General features: G+C 35.2%; 1 protein-coding gene across 1 annotated transcript in view; it reads left to right on the top strand.

The window, feature by feature from the left end:
* Nucleotides 1–16,485, top strand: part of LOC150110452 (chloride channel protein 2-like) — a 528,627-nt gene that overhangs the window by 174,295 nt on the left and 337,847 nt on the right. The window contains exon 3 of the mRNA XM_090399378.1: nt 5,413–5,544. Within this exon, the coding sequence (XP_090255504.1) occupies nt 5,413–5,544 (132 nt within the window). The remainder of the gene's footprint in view (nt 1–5,412; nt 5,545–16,485) is intronic.

Raw genomic sequence — 16,485 nt, 5'->3', positions numbered from 1 at the left:
TTCTTGTTTTAGAGGTTCTTCAGAAGAACAAATCTTGTGTGCTCTGGATACTAAAGATTTTATGATGCCATATTTTTAAGATGGATGGTGAGCTGATGTATTATGGATATAACAACCTGAAAAAGTTGGTTTTTGGTAGACAGAAGTGGAAATGGATCCATCTTGTTTGCACTTGATGGTTCCTTTTCTTGTGTGAACTTGATATGAGGACAAGATGTTGATTTTTTGTAGAAATGAGTAGTGTCTTACTATGGACAAACAGGAAGATCTATAAATAAGTGTATCTCTGAACATCAAGACCACATCTGCCTTATCGAACCTCACAAATCTGGCCTTTGCACAACATGGAGTCGAAAAAATGTTGCTACCTACAAACCCATCAACCAAATTCACAACTTGCTACCTTTATCAAAAGACAAACTCTTACCTAACACCACAGGATCCAATGGCAAAATGGCAAGTTATTACATAGATTCAGACATAAACATGAACGTTTATATAAAGAAAGTGCTGAAGCCTTACTTCATAGACCTAATCTTAATCAAAATGACTGTTTCACTATTCCAACAATTTGGGAAATTGTTATCCTCAGTTATATTAATAATTTATCTGCTATATTTTAATTTAATTTTAGTAATTTTAATTTCACCCCAGTAGTTTTTAATCCATGAACATGCAACTGTATACATAGAGGGATTCCAATTTAAGCATGCATACTACTGTTTTTTTGAATTCAATTTTTATTGTTGTTCGTTAGTTGTACTGATGATGTCTTATGATATATAAGACAAAATATTTACATAATAATGAAGTTATTTAATATAGCATACATGTTATTCTATAGTTATTCCATTACTCAGTGCTGCATTTTGCTCTTGCAGTCAAACTTTGACTGCAGGAACTTTTTTGTAAATTTTCAAATATATATTAAAGAAGAAAATTCACCCTGTCAGAGGAAATTAGTGTTTTTCTACTCGACAAGTAGAAATTAATGATTATGGTAGAATATTTTGCTAACGTAGATAGAAGGAAAGTTACAGTTGCAGAAGAAGTAGTTGATTGTTTGTTAGAATGTATCATGAACATAGAAAATTTTGATATAGTAATGCTTTTTTTTGGGGGGGGGGATGAGTGAATAGATCAGAGAATAGATGTTGATTAGCCATCTAAAGATGTTGCAAAACCTGGACATCATTCTTGTCATTTTCTTGGCATTCTTCTCATTTAACTTCAACATAGATCATCTCTTTCTTTACTGGTACATTGAATTACATGCTTTTTGCTAGAAAGACATAAGAAGAATCTTGAACAGCCTACCAAAAAGGCTTCTAGTCCTAATGGAATTCCATCAGTTGTGCTCAAGAGGTGTGCTTCTGAACTAATGCTTATTCGTTATCATCTATATGCTATACTGTACTCAGCTTGCATCAACCATACAGCATGGAAGCAAGCCCACATACAGCCAGTTCCAAGAAAGGTGATGTGTTTATCATCCAACTATGGACCTGTTGCTTTCACCTTAATTTTATCCAAAGTAATTGAGCAGGTCATTATAGTCAACAATCTTTGACATATGGAGAACTATCAACTAATCGATGATCAACGTCGATTTTTGTCAATTATGATCCACAGCAAATTGTCTGGCCTTCATCATCCACCTCTGAACCCATGCATAGAAAATTTTGAAGTCTGTTCAGTTGCACTTGATATTTCCAAGGCATTTGTTAGTTTGGCAATTAAGTTAAGATGGCAATTTACTGAGAAGTAAATTGCCATCTTAAGGTCGGTCTTTCTTCTTTTGTAATTAAATTGCCAGTTTTTTTCTTAGGTTGTCCACTGTGTGTAATGATGAAAGTTGTTCTCTCTTCAGATTTTCTTGTTAATGCAGGTGTTCCTTAGGACTTAGTTATTTCACTCATCCTCTTTGTTTTATATATATAAATGATCTACTCTCACCAACCTCAAACCCTATTTGCAGTTTTGTCGATGATGGCATACACTCCACTGCTCCTACTCAAAAATAAACCCTGCAGTACTTAAACATCTCAAGCTTCAATATCATTTACAACAAGTGCTCTAAACAGTGATCTTCACACCATCCTGTAAAAGAGCAACAACAGCCTAGTCATCTTTAGTGTTTCCAAAACATTATTTCTGTTTTTTTGCAAAAAAAAAAAACAAAAAGTTCCCTATTTCCTTTTGATAATGCTTAACGTAACAGTCAAGACCAGATCCTTCTTCTTGGACACTCATTAATCTCTACTGGCATAATTGCATAACTTCTATAGCATCTTCAACTTTCAGAAAACTTGGCATACTTAATTCATTAGGTGTTGCTTCTCTCCTGTTCAGTTGCTTACTCTGTATAAATCTTAAATCTGTTCAACCTTGGAATATTGGTCTCATATTTGGGGTGGTGCACGTAAGACCTCTCTAAAAATTCTTGATGCAGTTCAGAAGAGTGGTTTGGTTGATAGTCACCACTCTTGCATACTCTATGTAAGATTGGTGGCTTATTTTCAGCCGTCTAATAGAAGGTCATTCTTTGTATTATGTCTCGTCTACAGATATTTCCATGGTCACTACTTAGCAGAGCATTGTTCCCCATTTATTGTAAACATTGTTCTCCATTTATGTAAAAAAATGGGACATGGGCAGCAGCCATCCAACATCCTTTTACAGTCAAACTGCAGACTTGCAAACCTGTTATTCCCAGTTGTCTTTTATTCCTTCTACCTCAGTTGTGTGGAACAGTCTTTCCAATGAAGATGTTGAAAATCTTTTCCTTGGTTATAAATTAAAGATGCCAAGAAATTATATTCTTGTTTAATCCTTTATTACACCTGAAGTATTTTCACAGGATAATGACATCACATTAATTGCCTTAGTATTTCATAATGCAAAGCACACCTCTTTTTAGATGTGTATAATGCTGTCCATTATGAGAAGGACCACTATCCAGATCAGTTTCAACCTTTGTTGAGGTCTCATCAGTGGGAGCCAGACCCTGAAGAGATACCAAGGTTTGAAGAGATGTAGAAGTCATATTTCCCATATGCAAGTAGCGAATGGGTGTAACACCTTATTATTGAAATACTCGGGATTAGAGCAAGATGAATTTTTTTTATCCAAATGTAGAGCAAGCTCTATTTGCTTACACTCGGATAAAGAATTAAACAAGAATATATCTTGGTATGTGTAATTTAATTCCTCATAAGTGTTTCCGAAGGACTACAACCTCTTTTAAGAATATCAACAGATTACTTAGCTTTTGACCCCAGACCACATGGCATTTATTTGCTGTTGCTGTAATATGTCTTGCAATCTCTTGTCTGTGGGAGTGATATATATAGAAAATGTGAACAAAATAAAAACAGTGCAAATAGTCAAAAAGTAAAAGATTCAATGTAAATAGAAAAACATAATGGATAACTTGCTGTGTCTATCCTACATTGATGTATACCTCAGAAACACGATCTATTGTTAAATCAGTAGGGGAGGAAAAAAAAAAAAACTGTTGACACAGAAGATGTCATGGTTCCTATAACAAATGGTAGAGATTAGCTGGAAAAAAAGTTATCTGAAAGTGCAAATCAAAAAGAAGCTTACATACTGAAAGAGGAAAATGAAAATTTCCTCTTTCATGAAATGAAATTGAATGAAATATTTTCTGGGAAAGAAGAGTTTTAGTATATAGTCTAAGACATCAGTTCCCAACCAGTGGTATGCGTACTCCCTGGGATACGCATTATTAACTTTAGATGTTATTGATGCATTAGTAGTTCAGTTATTGACTGAGTATAAGTAAGTGCGTTACATTAAGATAGGCACTGAACAACAGTGTCGGTATTTTAAAACAGCTATTTTAAAAACAAGGGGTGCAATTTATAGAAATGGGTTTAAAAGGGTACGCAAGTGGAAAAAGGTTGGGAACCACTGCACTAAGAGAAGGACTGACCGGTATAATCATAAAAAGACAAGTTAGCATGTTATAATCAATATAGTGATATTTCTGTATGCCTCTTTATAGTTCCTGTATCATGTGATCACATTGGTCACTCTTCTTGGCATATATATCATTAATCTTAAGCCTTTCATTTTCCTCTTTCTGATCTAATTCAGTAAGTTTCATTTTTTGTTGTTTGCTCTTCTCTAATAGTTATTTTTAACTTCTTTTTTTTTATCCAGCCTAATCTGCATCATTCTTGTTTGAAATTTCATTCCCATAACCATGAATTTTGAAGAGCATAGAGACAGGCAAAGGTACTGTCAGTCTTTCGAGATTCAGAAGATAGGAAGAAGTAGAGAACCATAGCTGCCAATCTCCCTTCTGAATGAATGAGTGAATCTAGCAATGGAATTAAATGTTATTACTGATATTTCCATGTTGAGGTAATGTGTGAGAGAATTGGCAGTGTCCTTATCCTCTTTATCGATCTTAATGTTCTCAAGTTTCTTAAGAGTGGAAGGAGTTCAAGATTAATTCTGTTGCATAAGGGCATGCAAAAACAGTGGTTAATAATAAGCTCACACTAATTTGAGTGGTGACTGAGGCTTTCTAAACCTATCTTCACAGGTTGCTACATACAGCAGTCTGCCCACCATTCTTCCCCAAAGATTTGAATTATAAAAACTTTAATATGTTGTGCTCATATTGTATATTTCAACCCACAAGATCTCAAGCAGGAACTTTTCAACTTCCAATCTATTATTTTTACATTTTATATTATACATTTTGGGTTCTTACAAACATGCCTCCAACACCTCTGCAAGAGTACAGCAAGTCCTAATTCCTTACATTTCATGTATTTCTGAACCAGTCTCAGGAATCATCAAGAAATGCAACCTAGTATGGATATTTGTTCCAGTCAGCAAACTGTCCACTTGGTTTCCATTTTCTAAAGATAAACAACCTGCACTCTCACGTCTCGGCATCTACTAAGTCCTATGATTGCCACCTCTCCCACTTTGGAATGAACAATGTGTTGTTTATTGCAGGAAGTTAAGATTGCAGGTAATGAAGGTGAAGTCGGTATTTTCTCACATAGGGAGGGTGAATGGTATAAACTGCTAGAGAGAGAGAGAATGGAGAGTGCGTCATCTAAATGAGTTTAAGGAAATGTTTAAGTGCCTTAAACTCATTTATATGATGGATTGCATTGGTATTCTATGAGAAGTCCTAAGACTTCATAGAAGGTACTACTCTGTGAAGACTATGAATCAATTTCTGTATATATCTAACTATTAAAAGTGATAACATATACATTTCTGCATTATTTGGAGTGAATCATTGAAATTATATGAAACTAAAATTGAAAAGTATAAAAAGTAGATTTTAAAATAATGCAAAACCATGAAGTAAACTTTAGAATTTATTATCTTTTATCTATTTATTTTATTTTATTTTTGCAGCATACTTTTCTACTTTTTGGCATTACACGTTTGCCCGTCTTGGGGAAGACTGGGTGTTCTTAGCCTTACTTGGGATCTTCACATCACTCATCAGTTTTGCAATGGATTATGCAATTGCCATTTGTCTCAGAAGTAATAACATATATGTATTTCTTTCTTATTTTAATTTGTTATTATTTTTTTCTCAGTTAAATGTTACAAATATATTACTCCTTACTGATCATCAATTTAATGCTATATCATCGAGAGTTCGTTACTAACAACTAACAATTTTCCTCTGGAGATTTCTATGTTTAAGTCTTTCTGATATGATATTCTTTCCATGGAACATCAAGAAAAGCCTCGTGCGTGTGTGCGTGTGCACACACACATGCACGCAGTTCAGTGTGTATTAAAAAACAGAATACATGCATACATATCAAATACAAAACTGTTGTGAATGACCCTTTTTTTTAAAGTTAAAAAAAAGTAAAATAAAAAATTTAATGCTTGTGGAAAAACTAATTATGTGCAGGCTTTTTTTTTCTAATATTCAGACATTCATTTACTGAAGAAAATTAAATGTAACTACTGGATATTATTTATTTAGTTAACAATGGACAGAGCCTGTGAATCACCCACCCACTCACAAAATTTAATAGATTTATAGTCTATTAACCCCCCAAATGGCCACAATGTCTATAGACGTTGAGCTAAATCTGGATACGAAGCTCTAAAACCCATTGCACATGGATAAGAAGTGCAATTTGGTGTCACTATTTCATTCACATTGGCCGGTAGGGAGGTTAATGATCATCACTTAGGATATGATGAAACAGAATCACACACAGTAGTCTTATTCACATCATCTGTAAACTTGTTCTGTGGGTATTCGTTTGATTCACTACTTTTCTCAGACCAGCAAGAACAAGGAATCATTCTGCTTCAGTGAGCTTAGAGAATCCCATGAATACACAGCAGCTTTACTTTCAAATTTGTGTTAGTTAGTTAGTTTCGTATGATGATATAACGGCCGTGAGTCCCTTTTATGGAAAGGTACGGCACCATCTCAATTCCCCCCCCCCCCCCATTTATCCGGGCTTGGGACTGGCATAGCTAATGAATCAGGCCTGTGGCTGGTCAGTATTCCTGACTGTAATCCATGTGTGTGTTCACTGGGTTGGTTTGCCTGCTCGTGGGATGAAAAACTCCATATAAACTGGTGAAAAAACCCTGCTGTCTATGCCCAAAACCTGCTTACTTGGCTATGGCTGAGGAAGATTCTTAAGCTCCACACATCATCGACGGGAATCGAACCTAGGACATTCCTTCCCCAGGTGAATGGTTGCGAAGTGCAAAGCCACTAATCTAACTGCGAGGACATAGGAACTTGTTAAAAAAATATTGCAGTTAATAGTTAATTAACTCCTGTTTTGTTTTGTTTTAATAATTAGGGAAATTTTTTTAGTTGTTAATAGTATACTAGAAAAAGAAGACTACTTTTGCAAACACCAGTAATCTGATGGTCTTCACAGCTCTTTAATGGGAGAAATGAAAAAAACAAAAAAAAAAACAGCTGATGTCAAAACAAATAAATTGTTAGAAGAGAAAAAAATCTGACAGAAATTAAATATAATTATAGTAGTGGTTCCCAAACTTTGCACCGTGGGGTGCTGCAGCAACTCATAGGAGTGCTGCAGCATGTTTTAAATTTTAGAGGGAAACTCAGCAATACTTGACATTATGTGCACATTATCCTACAGATGTCATCTGTAGAATAATGTGCAAAACTACTACTACTCGAGATAGTTCACAGCTTCAGTATTAGATCATTCTACATTCCTTTCAGTTACATTCTTAAATGTTTGAGATATGTTTTTATTTACTTGTACTTTCAGCTACACTAGTAACTTCTCAGACTTTCTTGTTTCTTAAATTTTATATATAAATATCGCTTGGCTCTCTGGGTCTGTCAGGAATCGAAATAATTGAAGGGTGTTTTGATCAAGTGTCTGCTAGGTATAGCAGAATTCAGTGAATTACTTTGTTGATTTTTAGTTATGCACAGAAATGGAATGATTTTTGAACATTAATGAGAAGTGTAGGAGTGAACAAAAGGATGAACCACAGGCCAGAGGCAAAGTTGTTGACAAATGTAAATATCAGAAATATGATACTTATGACATCAAAATCTAGAGAAAGCGTGGCTATTTAAGGATGAAATAAAAATGTTATTTTCTTTTTTTCTTTCAATTTATGTTTATTTTTTTTAAAACAGCTAAGTTTTTGGGATGCAAATACTTAAGTAGTTTGGACTTAACTACTTAATGAACAGGACTGTTAGTTATTTCTTTTAGCCTAGGGGTGCCATGAAAAAAAAATTACTGAGAGAGTGAGGGCACCGTGAACTTTGAAATCTCGGGAACTTCTGGACTATAGTAATCCATGCCTCATTTCAGCCATCTGTTTGTAGATAACTGTTGAAGTTAAATTCTGATGTGGCAAGAGATCTAATTAGTTAGATCTTGTAACTAAAGTATGCTGAGCTATCCCAGACTCCCAATTAGGGCATAGTGGCCATGACCTATATGTCATTCTGTGACTTTTTATCATCAGATTAAAGATCCAATGTCAAGAGCAAATCTCCAATTTGCTCTTGACCAACTTCCTCCAATACTTTGACAACAACTCCTGATATGCTGATCGGTCGGTAATTTGCTACATCAGTCTTGGAGCCTCCTTTATGCAATATTCCTCCTTTATCCTATTTTCCCCCTCTTTTCACCCCCCTCAGGACTAACCCACTCAGACTTAGATTAAACAATATGGTCAAGAGCACTGACAATTCCCTTGCCCCCTTCACGTACAACTCGAGTTGGTATACCATCCAATGCCACTTCTGTATTCACATTAAGGTTCTATAATATGCTATGTACCTCCATTTCATTTATCTCAGTTTCCATATAAGCCTTTGGCTCTCTCATTCCTTCATTCCTGCAATTATCACACCTGGATGATTATACTCTTAATAATTATAGTAATTCTAAGTTAGTAATTCTAAAATTTTGACTAATTCAGTTACCTCCCTACCATTGGCATTCCTTAAAATCATTCTACCACATACATTCTTTCTTTTACTTTCAGCATATCAAAAGAACTGTTTGGGATTCTTTAATCTGCTTTTGCCTTTTTTACCACACTTTTTTACCCTTCTGGCCTGTGCCTCGTACTGTTAATGTGCCTGCTGGTCACCTTTCTCCTTAAAATCCTTCCACAGTTGTTTCTTTTTTTTTTTTGCAGCTTCAGCTTAATGATGATATTCATCCATTTAATCCCACTTGATTTACAGTATGCAGTCTGTCATTACCTACCTCAAACACTCCTTTACCACTTCCCATGCACTATCAACATCCAAGCCCTTGCAGTTTACATGCCATGGCACCGATCCAAGCAATCTCCTAAGCTTGTCATGCTTACCAGCATGACATCCCTGTAATTCCACATATACTCCATCTTAACTGAAAATTCCACACATTTAGCCACTTCCCAGGTCAAGACCATATGATCATTTTCACCAGTTAGTGGCATCTATAATAATAAATTTAGTTTAATCCTAGTGGCATCTAACTGGTGAGAATCGTACAGTTACTGGATCGAGTACTCTCGAACCTCTAGTATATTCCATCACATGCTGTCTCAGGTAATTATTCCTTAGTAACTGCATAAATTCCATTCTCTTCCTCCCACTTGTTCTCCTTCCGGTCTATGTTCCCACAGTTGAAATCCACCATAATAATTTCCCCCTCTCCATTCATGGAGTCTCTTTGCTGATGCATACCATCTCCATCATCTTTTCCATCTCCTTGTCTATAGTCGCATCCAATTGTATATTTTGTGCTACTGACCTCTATCTCACACCAGATAGCCTCAAATGTGCTATTTTCACTGGCTTGCAGTTGAACTTCTACTCTCCTTGGTTGCAGTTCATTGGCTATCATCAGTAACACTCACCCCCCCCCCCCCAATTCTTTGGCCAGGATGAACTAACCAATGCTGAAAACTCTTTCCCCTCCCCTCACCTTGTTCTGAATGCTTCTGGCATTAATGTACATAAAGTACAAAAGTCCTTTAGGCCTGCCACTATCATGACACTTTATATTAACTATCCCATTCTGGTTTGTTACCAGTGGTACTAACTTAGGCATATTATACACATTCTTATACTCAACTGCCCCACCACTGATGTCTGCATATACACTCAACAACTTCCCCACTCCCACCTAAAAGTTCTAGTTTCCCTGATTCTGCGCATACACTTTCACTTCAACAACACTTTTTCCACTCTCCAAACACCAAATCCATTCAGATGCAAACCATCCTTGTATAAGTCCCTTCTCCCATCAAATTCACTCCACACCACTCCTCCTGCATAACCTGCGCATTGAGTCATTTGTTATTATGTTCCTCCTTCTCAGCTCTTCTCTGGCAACAGACTCACTATCTTAACTCTCTCTCACTCTTTTCTTTTGCTACTTCCAGTAATTCTTTCATGTCCCCTCGCTGTCATGCCATACTGTTCAAATCATTTGCTCCAGCCAATATGATCATAATAAGCAACACTAAGATTTTATCTTTACATTTAAAATGTTGCTGTTTAGTTTCTTTCAAAAGCATCTTACTCAAATTAGAAGTTTGTTTTTTCAAATTACAGCAGAGGAATTTAAGAATTCCTTTATTTGTTAGTAGATTTACATCATTACTGTTTAGTGCTTCAACTGCAAGTCTTACAAGTTTTAAACAATTTAATATATATTTATATAATAAAATATATATTATATAATAAATATTTAATATATTAATTATATGAAGAGCCAAAGGCTTCAATTCGATGACATGATAGATCAGGTGCTGCTTTCCAGGTATTTGCTTACGCTTGGAATCGGCGAACTTTATATAGTTTCTATATTTGGCATGAAACTCTTTGAGTTTTTTATTCGGCTAAGAAACAATATGGGATGCAATATCCCTTAACTTATATATTTAATATATATTTATATAATAAAATATATATATATTAAATTGTTTAAAGCCTGTAAGACTTGCAGTTGAAGCACTGAACAGTAACGATGTAAATCTACTAACAAGTAAAGGAATTCTTAAATTCCTCTGCTGTAATTTGAAAAAACAAACTTCTATTTTGAGTAAGATGCTTTTGAAAGAAAATAAACAGCAACATTTTAAATGTATAGATAAAATCTTAGTGTTGCTTATTGCTTATACAAGGTTAATGATGATTTTTGTGTTATGGAAAATAAAAATGCAATTATACAATCTTTAAAATCAATAATGGAATCAATTGTCAGGGATAATTTCAAATTTTCAGAGCAGATTTAAAAACATAGATAGTGAAAGGTGCATTCATTCCCATGGGGAAAATCAAAGCCAATTTCATCAAACAAAATATTTTGATTGTTAAGAAGTGAAATGAATTTATATGAAGTGGTCATGTATACTAGTACCAAAACCAAAAATTCTGTTAGATCCTCTACTAACAATTAAACCAACATCAACCCAAAAGGAAAGCAGTTTTTCTGGCTCAGGTTTATTTGTAACTAAACAAAGATCCAGACTTTCTGAACAAGGTTTGCGTTTTTTTTTAAAATTCTGTTTTAGCAATAAATGTAAGTGTCGATATAAATTTTTTTCCCCTAGCGTTGGTAAACATGTAGAATTTCTTTTATGTTAATGACAGTCAGTATTTTTCGATAAATATATAAGGTTACCTATCTGTATGCTATACCAGTATAATATATATATATATATATATATATATAATTTGTTTGTTTACAATCATTAAACTTTGAGTCCTATTTTTTTAATAATTAAATTTTACTTTTTTTCATACATACTAAAATGTATAGTTCATTATTACAGCATTTTATTGCAAATAAAAACAAATTATTGAAGTAGAGTGCACTCCTGCAATAGGTCCTTGAAGATGTCATGTAATAATAATAAAATTCTTAAGAGAAACTGCTAATTTTAAATCAATAAAATAAAATTTTTGAGAATTCTTAAACTGCCATCTCCTATTATTGATTCCTGGAGATTAAAAATGTTGGGAATTTAGAAAACCTAATCATAATATGATGGTGACAATATTTTCCTCTTGTATTATTTTTTATTGTTTATGAACAATTATAAAATTTCTAAGTTAGCATCGAAACTGAAACTACTATTTCTAACTCTTTTTAAATGTCTGAAACAACCAGTAATTGTATTTTGAAACAATATATTAATTTCTTTTTTTTCTTAATTTTATTTCGTGTAGAATTGGTGAACAGTTATAGAGTTGTAGCTGCTGTTTATTTGTGACTAATTTGTTAAATACATTAGAGTCCATAGTATTATTGTCAGCCATCATACTGAAGGAATAATTTGATATTTCTAACAGTACATTAGATCTAGAGGTTTGGGGGGAAAGAATACTTGCTTGTAATATTGTGGCACAAAATAGTCTAAAGCAGTTGTGACTTGTACCTCTCATGATTAATTGGGAAATAATCTTGGAAAACCATCATGTTGGACCGATGGTTCATTTTTGGACTTGTTGGATAATTAATAATCTGATAATAGGTAAAATATTTGCACTTAAAGCTAATTTTAATCTTCTCTTCCTTGAATTCTGTAGGTAGCATTGTTTATTATATACACTCATATATATACTATGTTGACAAAAGTATTTGGACACCTAGTTGTGGTCAAAAAATGCATTTTAATTACATTTCAGGTACCAAGTGAGACCACACCTTTGGCTAGAGTAACAGCAATAACCTTCAGGGCATGCTTTCAACCAATTTCTGATATGTCACAACAGGAATGTTCTTCCATTCCTCGTGGAAAGCTATCCCTATTTCTGATGCTGATGACGGCCACTGTGATCTAAAGCAAATTCATTGTTCTAGTTCATCCCAAAAATATTTGATGAGGTGGAGGTCTGGACTCTGAGCTGACCACTCCAACACATTGACATTGTTTTGTAGAAATCAGTCTTCAACATGCAGTGTAGTATGTACCGTGAAGCATTTCATGCCGAAACATGCAAGAGTCATTGCTGAAGTACTTCCATAGTGTTGGAAGCATGAAGTCTTCCAGGATGTCCAGGTAGCCATCAGACATCATAGTTTGGGGGCACGTTCACCATAGGAACATCCAACTCTTTTTTTTTTTTTTTTTTTTTTTTTTATTCGTGTGGGGTTCCCCCTGTTCCTCAGCAGCCCTTAGGACTAGTTGAATCCTCCTAATGCGGGATTAAGTACTATATCCTATGACTGTAGCCTGTGTGTTCACTGAGCCGATATGCCTGTTTGCAGGATGAAAAACCCCAGATAAACTGGGGGGGGGGGAACCCTGCTGTCTGCTCCCAAGACCGGCTAACTTGAATGTGGCTAAGAAAGATCCTTAAGCTCCTCATGTCATTGATAGGAATCGAACCTAGGACACTTCTTCCCCAGTCATATGATTGCAAAGCGCATAGCCACTAGGCTAACTGTGTGGACTAACATCGAACTGAAACACCCCTATACCATTACTGAACCTCCACCAAACTTGACAATTAGAAAGATGAAGCCCTGCTGGACCCATTCCCCAGGTAATCTCCAGATTCAAACATGATCATCAGAGTGAAATATTTGGAAGCTTGATTCTTCACTTCACAGAGCCCTTTTCCAATCGTCTATGGTCCAGGAATGGTTGAAAGACACCAATGCAAATGATGTTTGGTGTTGGGGGGTGGGGGTGATGTTTGGCTTGTTTGCAGCAGCTCTACCATGGTAAGGCATGCAATCCTCTGTGGACAGTTCTAGTGCTGACAAATGACCCTGCAGAATTTTCTAGGTTGTCTGCTGCTGATCACGTGCAGGATGCTCGAACATTCCGAGAAAGAGCTCATCAATCTCACTCAATGAGTGTCGATGGCCTGCGAGGGCATTTTCATGCTGTGGTAGCATCATCAACTTTCCATCTACAAATGACATAAGCAGTGGTAGATTTCAGTATGATGCATAGCAATGTCAGGGACAGAAAGACCACTGATGTGACAACTACCATCCCATGTTGGAAGTCTGTCATTTCAGCTTTCAGCATGGCGTCTTGATCAAATACAGTGCAAAATATCCAGCACATTCCACACTTTATTATCAGACTTCCACAGCACTGTGAATATTTGCATGTGGTACGATCCAAATTTTTCATGGTAGATATGTGTCCAAATACTTTGTCAACATAGTGTGTTTGTATGTGTGAGCAGAAATTAGCAAATCAGGCCAAGAAACTCCCTAGGGAGTTTTTTTTCCTGATGTGTTGCAAGCAGAAAGAGGTATGATTATGCAACATGATGTTAATCATCCTCGTTTCTTTGTACCTAACTGAGCTAAACCTTGATATATCAAAGCAGTTGCCACTCTTAATTTGAATTCCAACAAATCCAATTTTTATTTTTTATCCCATTTCCAAATGATCTGTGCATTACAAGCAAGTACGTTCAACATATGGTAAAAAATTCTTATATACCATCGTTTGTTCCTAGTATCATTCGATACAAAGCCACAAGAGAGTCCATAAGGTCCCCTCCATCCATATGTTTGTTATAAACAGCTATGCTGCAAGGTAGTGGAATTTCAACATACTTTTTTTCTTTCCAGCTGAACCTCTGACATACACTGACAGGCTCCTTTCCTAAGTAGCTAGGTACCACATGTACTATTGAGTTATCAAACCATCTAGTGTCAGTAATGCTATCAGAGGATGTGGTAACTGACTTATTTCCTCTTTCCATCTTCTGCAAATCCTTTTCATTTTTCAGTTTTTTGTCAGCACCTTGAAGTCTATTTCTTCTGCATGTACCCACATAATAAATATCATCTTCCTTTAGTTTCTTAATTAGGGAGATGCTCATGAAGACGTTATCTGTGTATATCTTGAAGTTCTTACCAGCAAGATCATGACAAAGCCTAAGTACTACATTTTCACTTGCACTGAATGAGTCTGAATTTTGTCTTCCAGGATCTGCACCTACATAAAGATCAAACCAATATGCATAGCCTGAAATGCCTGCCCTCAACCACATTTTGAAACCCCATTTTTTTTGGTTTCTTAGGTAAGTATTGTTTGAATTGTGACTGTTCCTTGCATGGAATCATCATCTCATCTACACTCTGAAATTCTTCTGGGTTGACAGCAGCATGGAATGTTTCATGAAACTTTTGCAGCACTGGTCTTATATGTATTACTTTGTCTTTATTGTTGGTAAGTATTGTGTCTGAATCAACAAAATGCAAATATCACCATATGTCCTCCCATCTATTCACTGACATAACATCAGTTATAACATCCATGCATAGTCCATGTTCAGAAGACCAATACTTTACATGTGGGTTTATGTATGTCATGACAAGTAAAATTCCAAGGTAAATTTTGAGTTCAGTCACAGTAAGTGCTAAATTATCTTTGCCTTTACGGCATGCATACAGATTAGTTTGTTTCACAATTTCATCCATCAATTCATCTGGAAACAGCTGTGAAAAATAATCTGCAGGGCTCTGTCTGTGAATACTTGGTGTTTTCCTCTAAACTGTGGTTCAGTACCAGCAAAGAGATTATCTTTCTCTCTAAACTACACTGGTTGTCTCTGCAATGGCATATGACCAGCAACAGCTGTATTTTGCACACTAGCTGTATTTTGAACGTTGTGAGTCTGACCAGCAGGGGAAGGACACTGAACATAACTGTCTTCACTTGAACTATCACTCTCTGTAGGATCGTTTTGTGGCTACTGGTTGCAGATTTCTCCAACAGTTTTTCAATCTCCTCTTCAGTAAGTCTCTTGTGATAATAGGCTATTTTTTATGCCTGATAGACCTGGCTTTTGGTTATCCATCTGTAAAAGAGATGATAATGCAAATTAACACACTTACTATTCATTTATGTTTACAAAAATAAAATAAATAAAATTATAAAAATAATGTAAGAACTTTCTAACCTCAAACTATTTGCCACATAGATTACTTACAAACATATTGTTCTCATGTGAAGACAGGTTGTTTTCAAGTTTGTTTTATGAATATGGTAATAAACATGAACAAATTAAATATTCACACTTCATCTACAAGGTATAACAATATATAAAACCATACTAACCTTTCCAGAAGACTCATAAAATCACCAAATTCAAATCAACAAAACAGCTGCTTTTCACTTCCTCTTGATACCACAATGCACTGCAGAGGGATTGGTATTCCTGTAACTCTGTTGAAACTCCTGCCATCTGGTGTGGTTTCTAAGAGCACTTTGGTCTCCCCAGACGAGGACTACATGCATACACTAACATTAAATTATGAATGAATAATTATTATGAGGGAAAATATATGTCCTCATATGAGGCCCTTATGCATGAGAAGGTTAATTGAAAAAAAAAACCATATAAAGATTCCTCTCATCACGATGAGAATCGAATTTCCAATCAAAGGTGCAATGACTGTCATTCTACCAATTGTGCTATAGAGGTGCTTATGTGGTATAATGCAGTGATTTGTTTTGGTTTGGAATTATGACCCAAGCACTAAGGATATGAGACCAGTTCATTATATCTGTAAATTACATGCATTATTCCAGCCAATTTGTCCATTTTGCAAGATGAAAATCCCTTGAAATGGAACTTTGGAACAGCTGTTGAAATTATCAGCAATTACTTTTGCCATAAACTGTCTATTGCCAGAGGCAATTCACACAATGCACTTTCCCTATCATTTATCTTTAGCTAAAATTTTACTGTTTAGGCAAACTTTCTGATGTTTGTTTTTTCCAGAAAGAAATAAAAAAAAAAAAGGAAGGGTGAATATCTGAGGCAGTGTTTACCAACACAAATCCTTGAAGTTGATTCTGTTTTTAGAGAAGTCATCGGTATGTCTTACATATCAAGCCATTTTTGGAAATCTCTAATGTCATGCTTTTGTGCTGTTTGTCTACATTAACAGTGTTCTAATGTATTTGTATGCATGTAGTTTTATACCTAGAGTGATTTATAATGTGCAGATT

This window comes from Typopeltis vanoorti, chromosome 1 (genome assembly GCF_054136105.1).
Source record: "Typopeltis vanoorti isolate ZY-2024b chromosome 1, IOZ_Tvanoo_1.0, whole genome shotgun sequence".
Lineage (NCBI taxonomy): Eukaryota > Metazoa > Arthropoda > Arachnida > Uropygi > Thelyphonidae > Typopeltis > Typopeltis vanoorti.
This window is presented reverse-complemented; position numbering and strand designations above follow the sequence as displayed.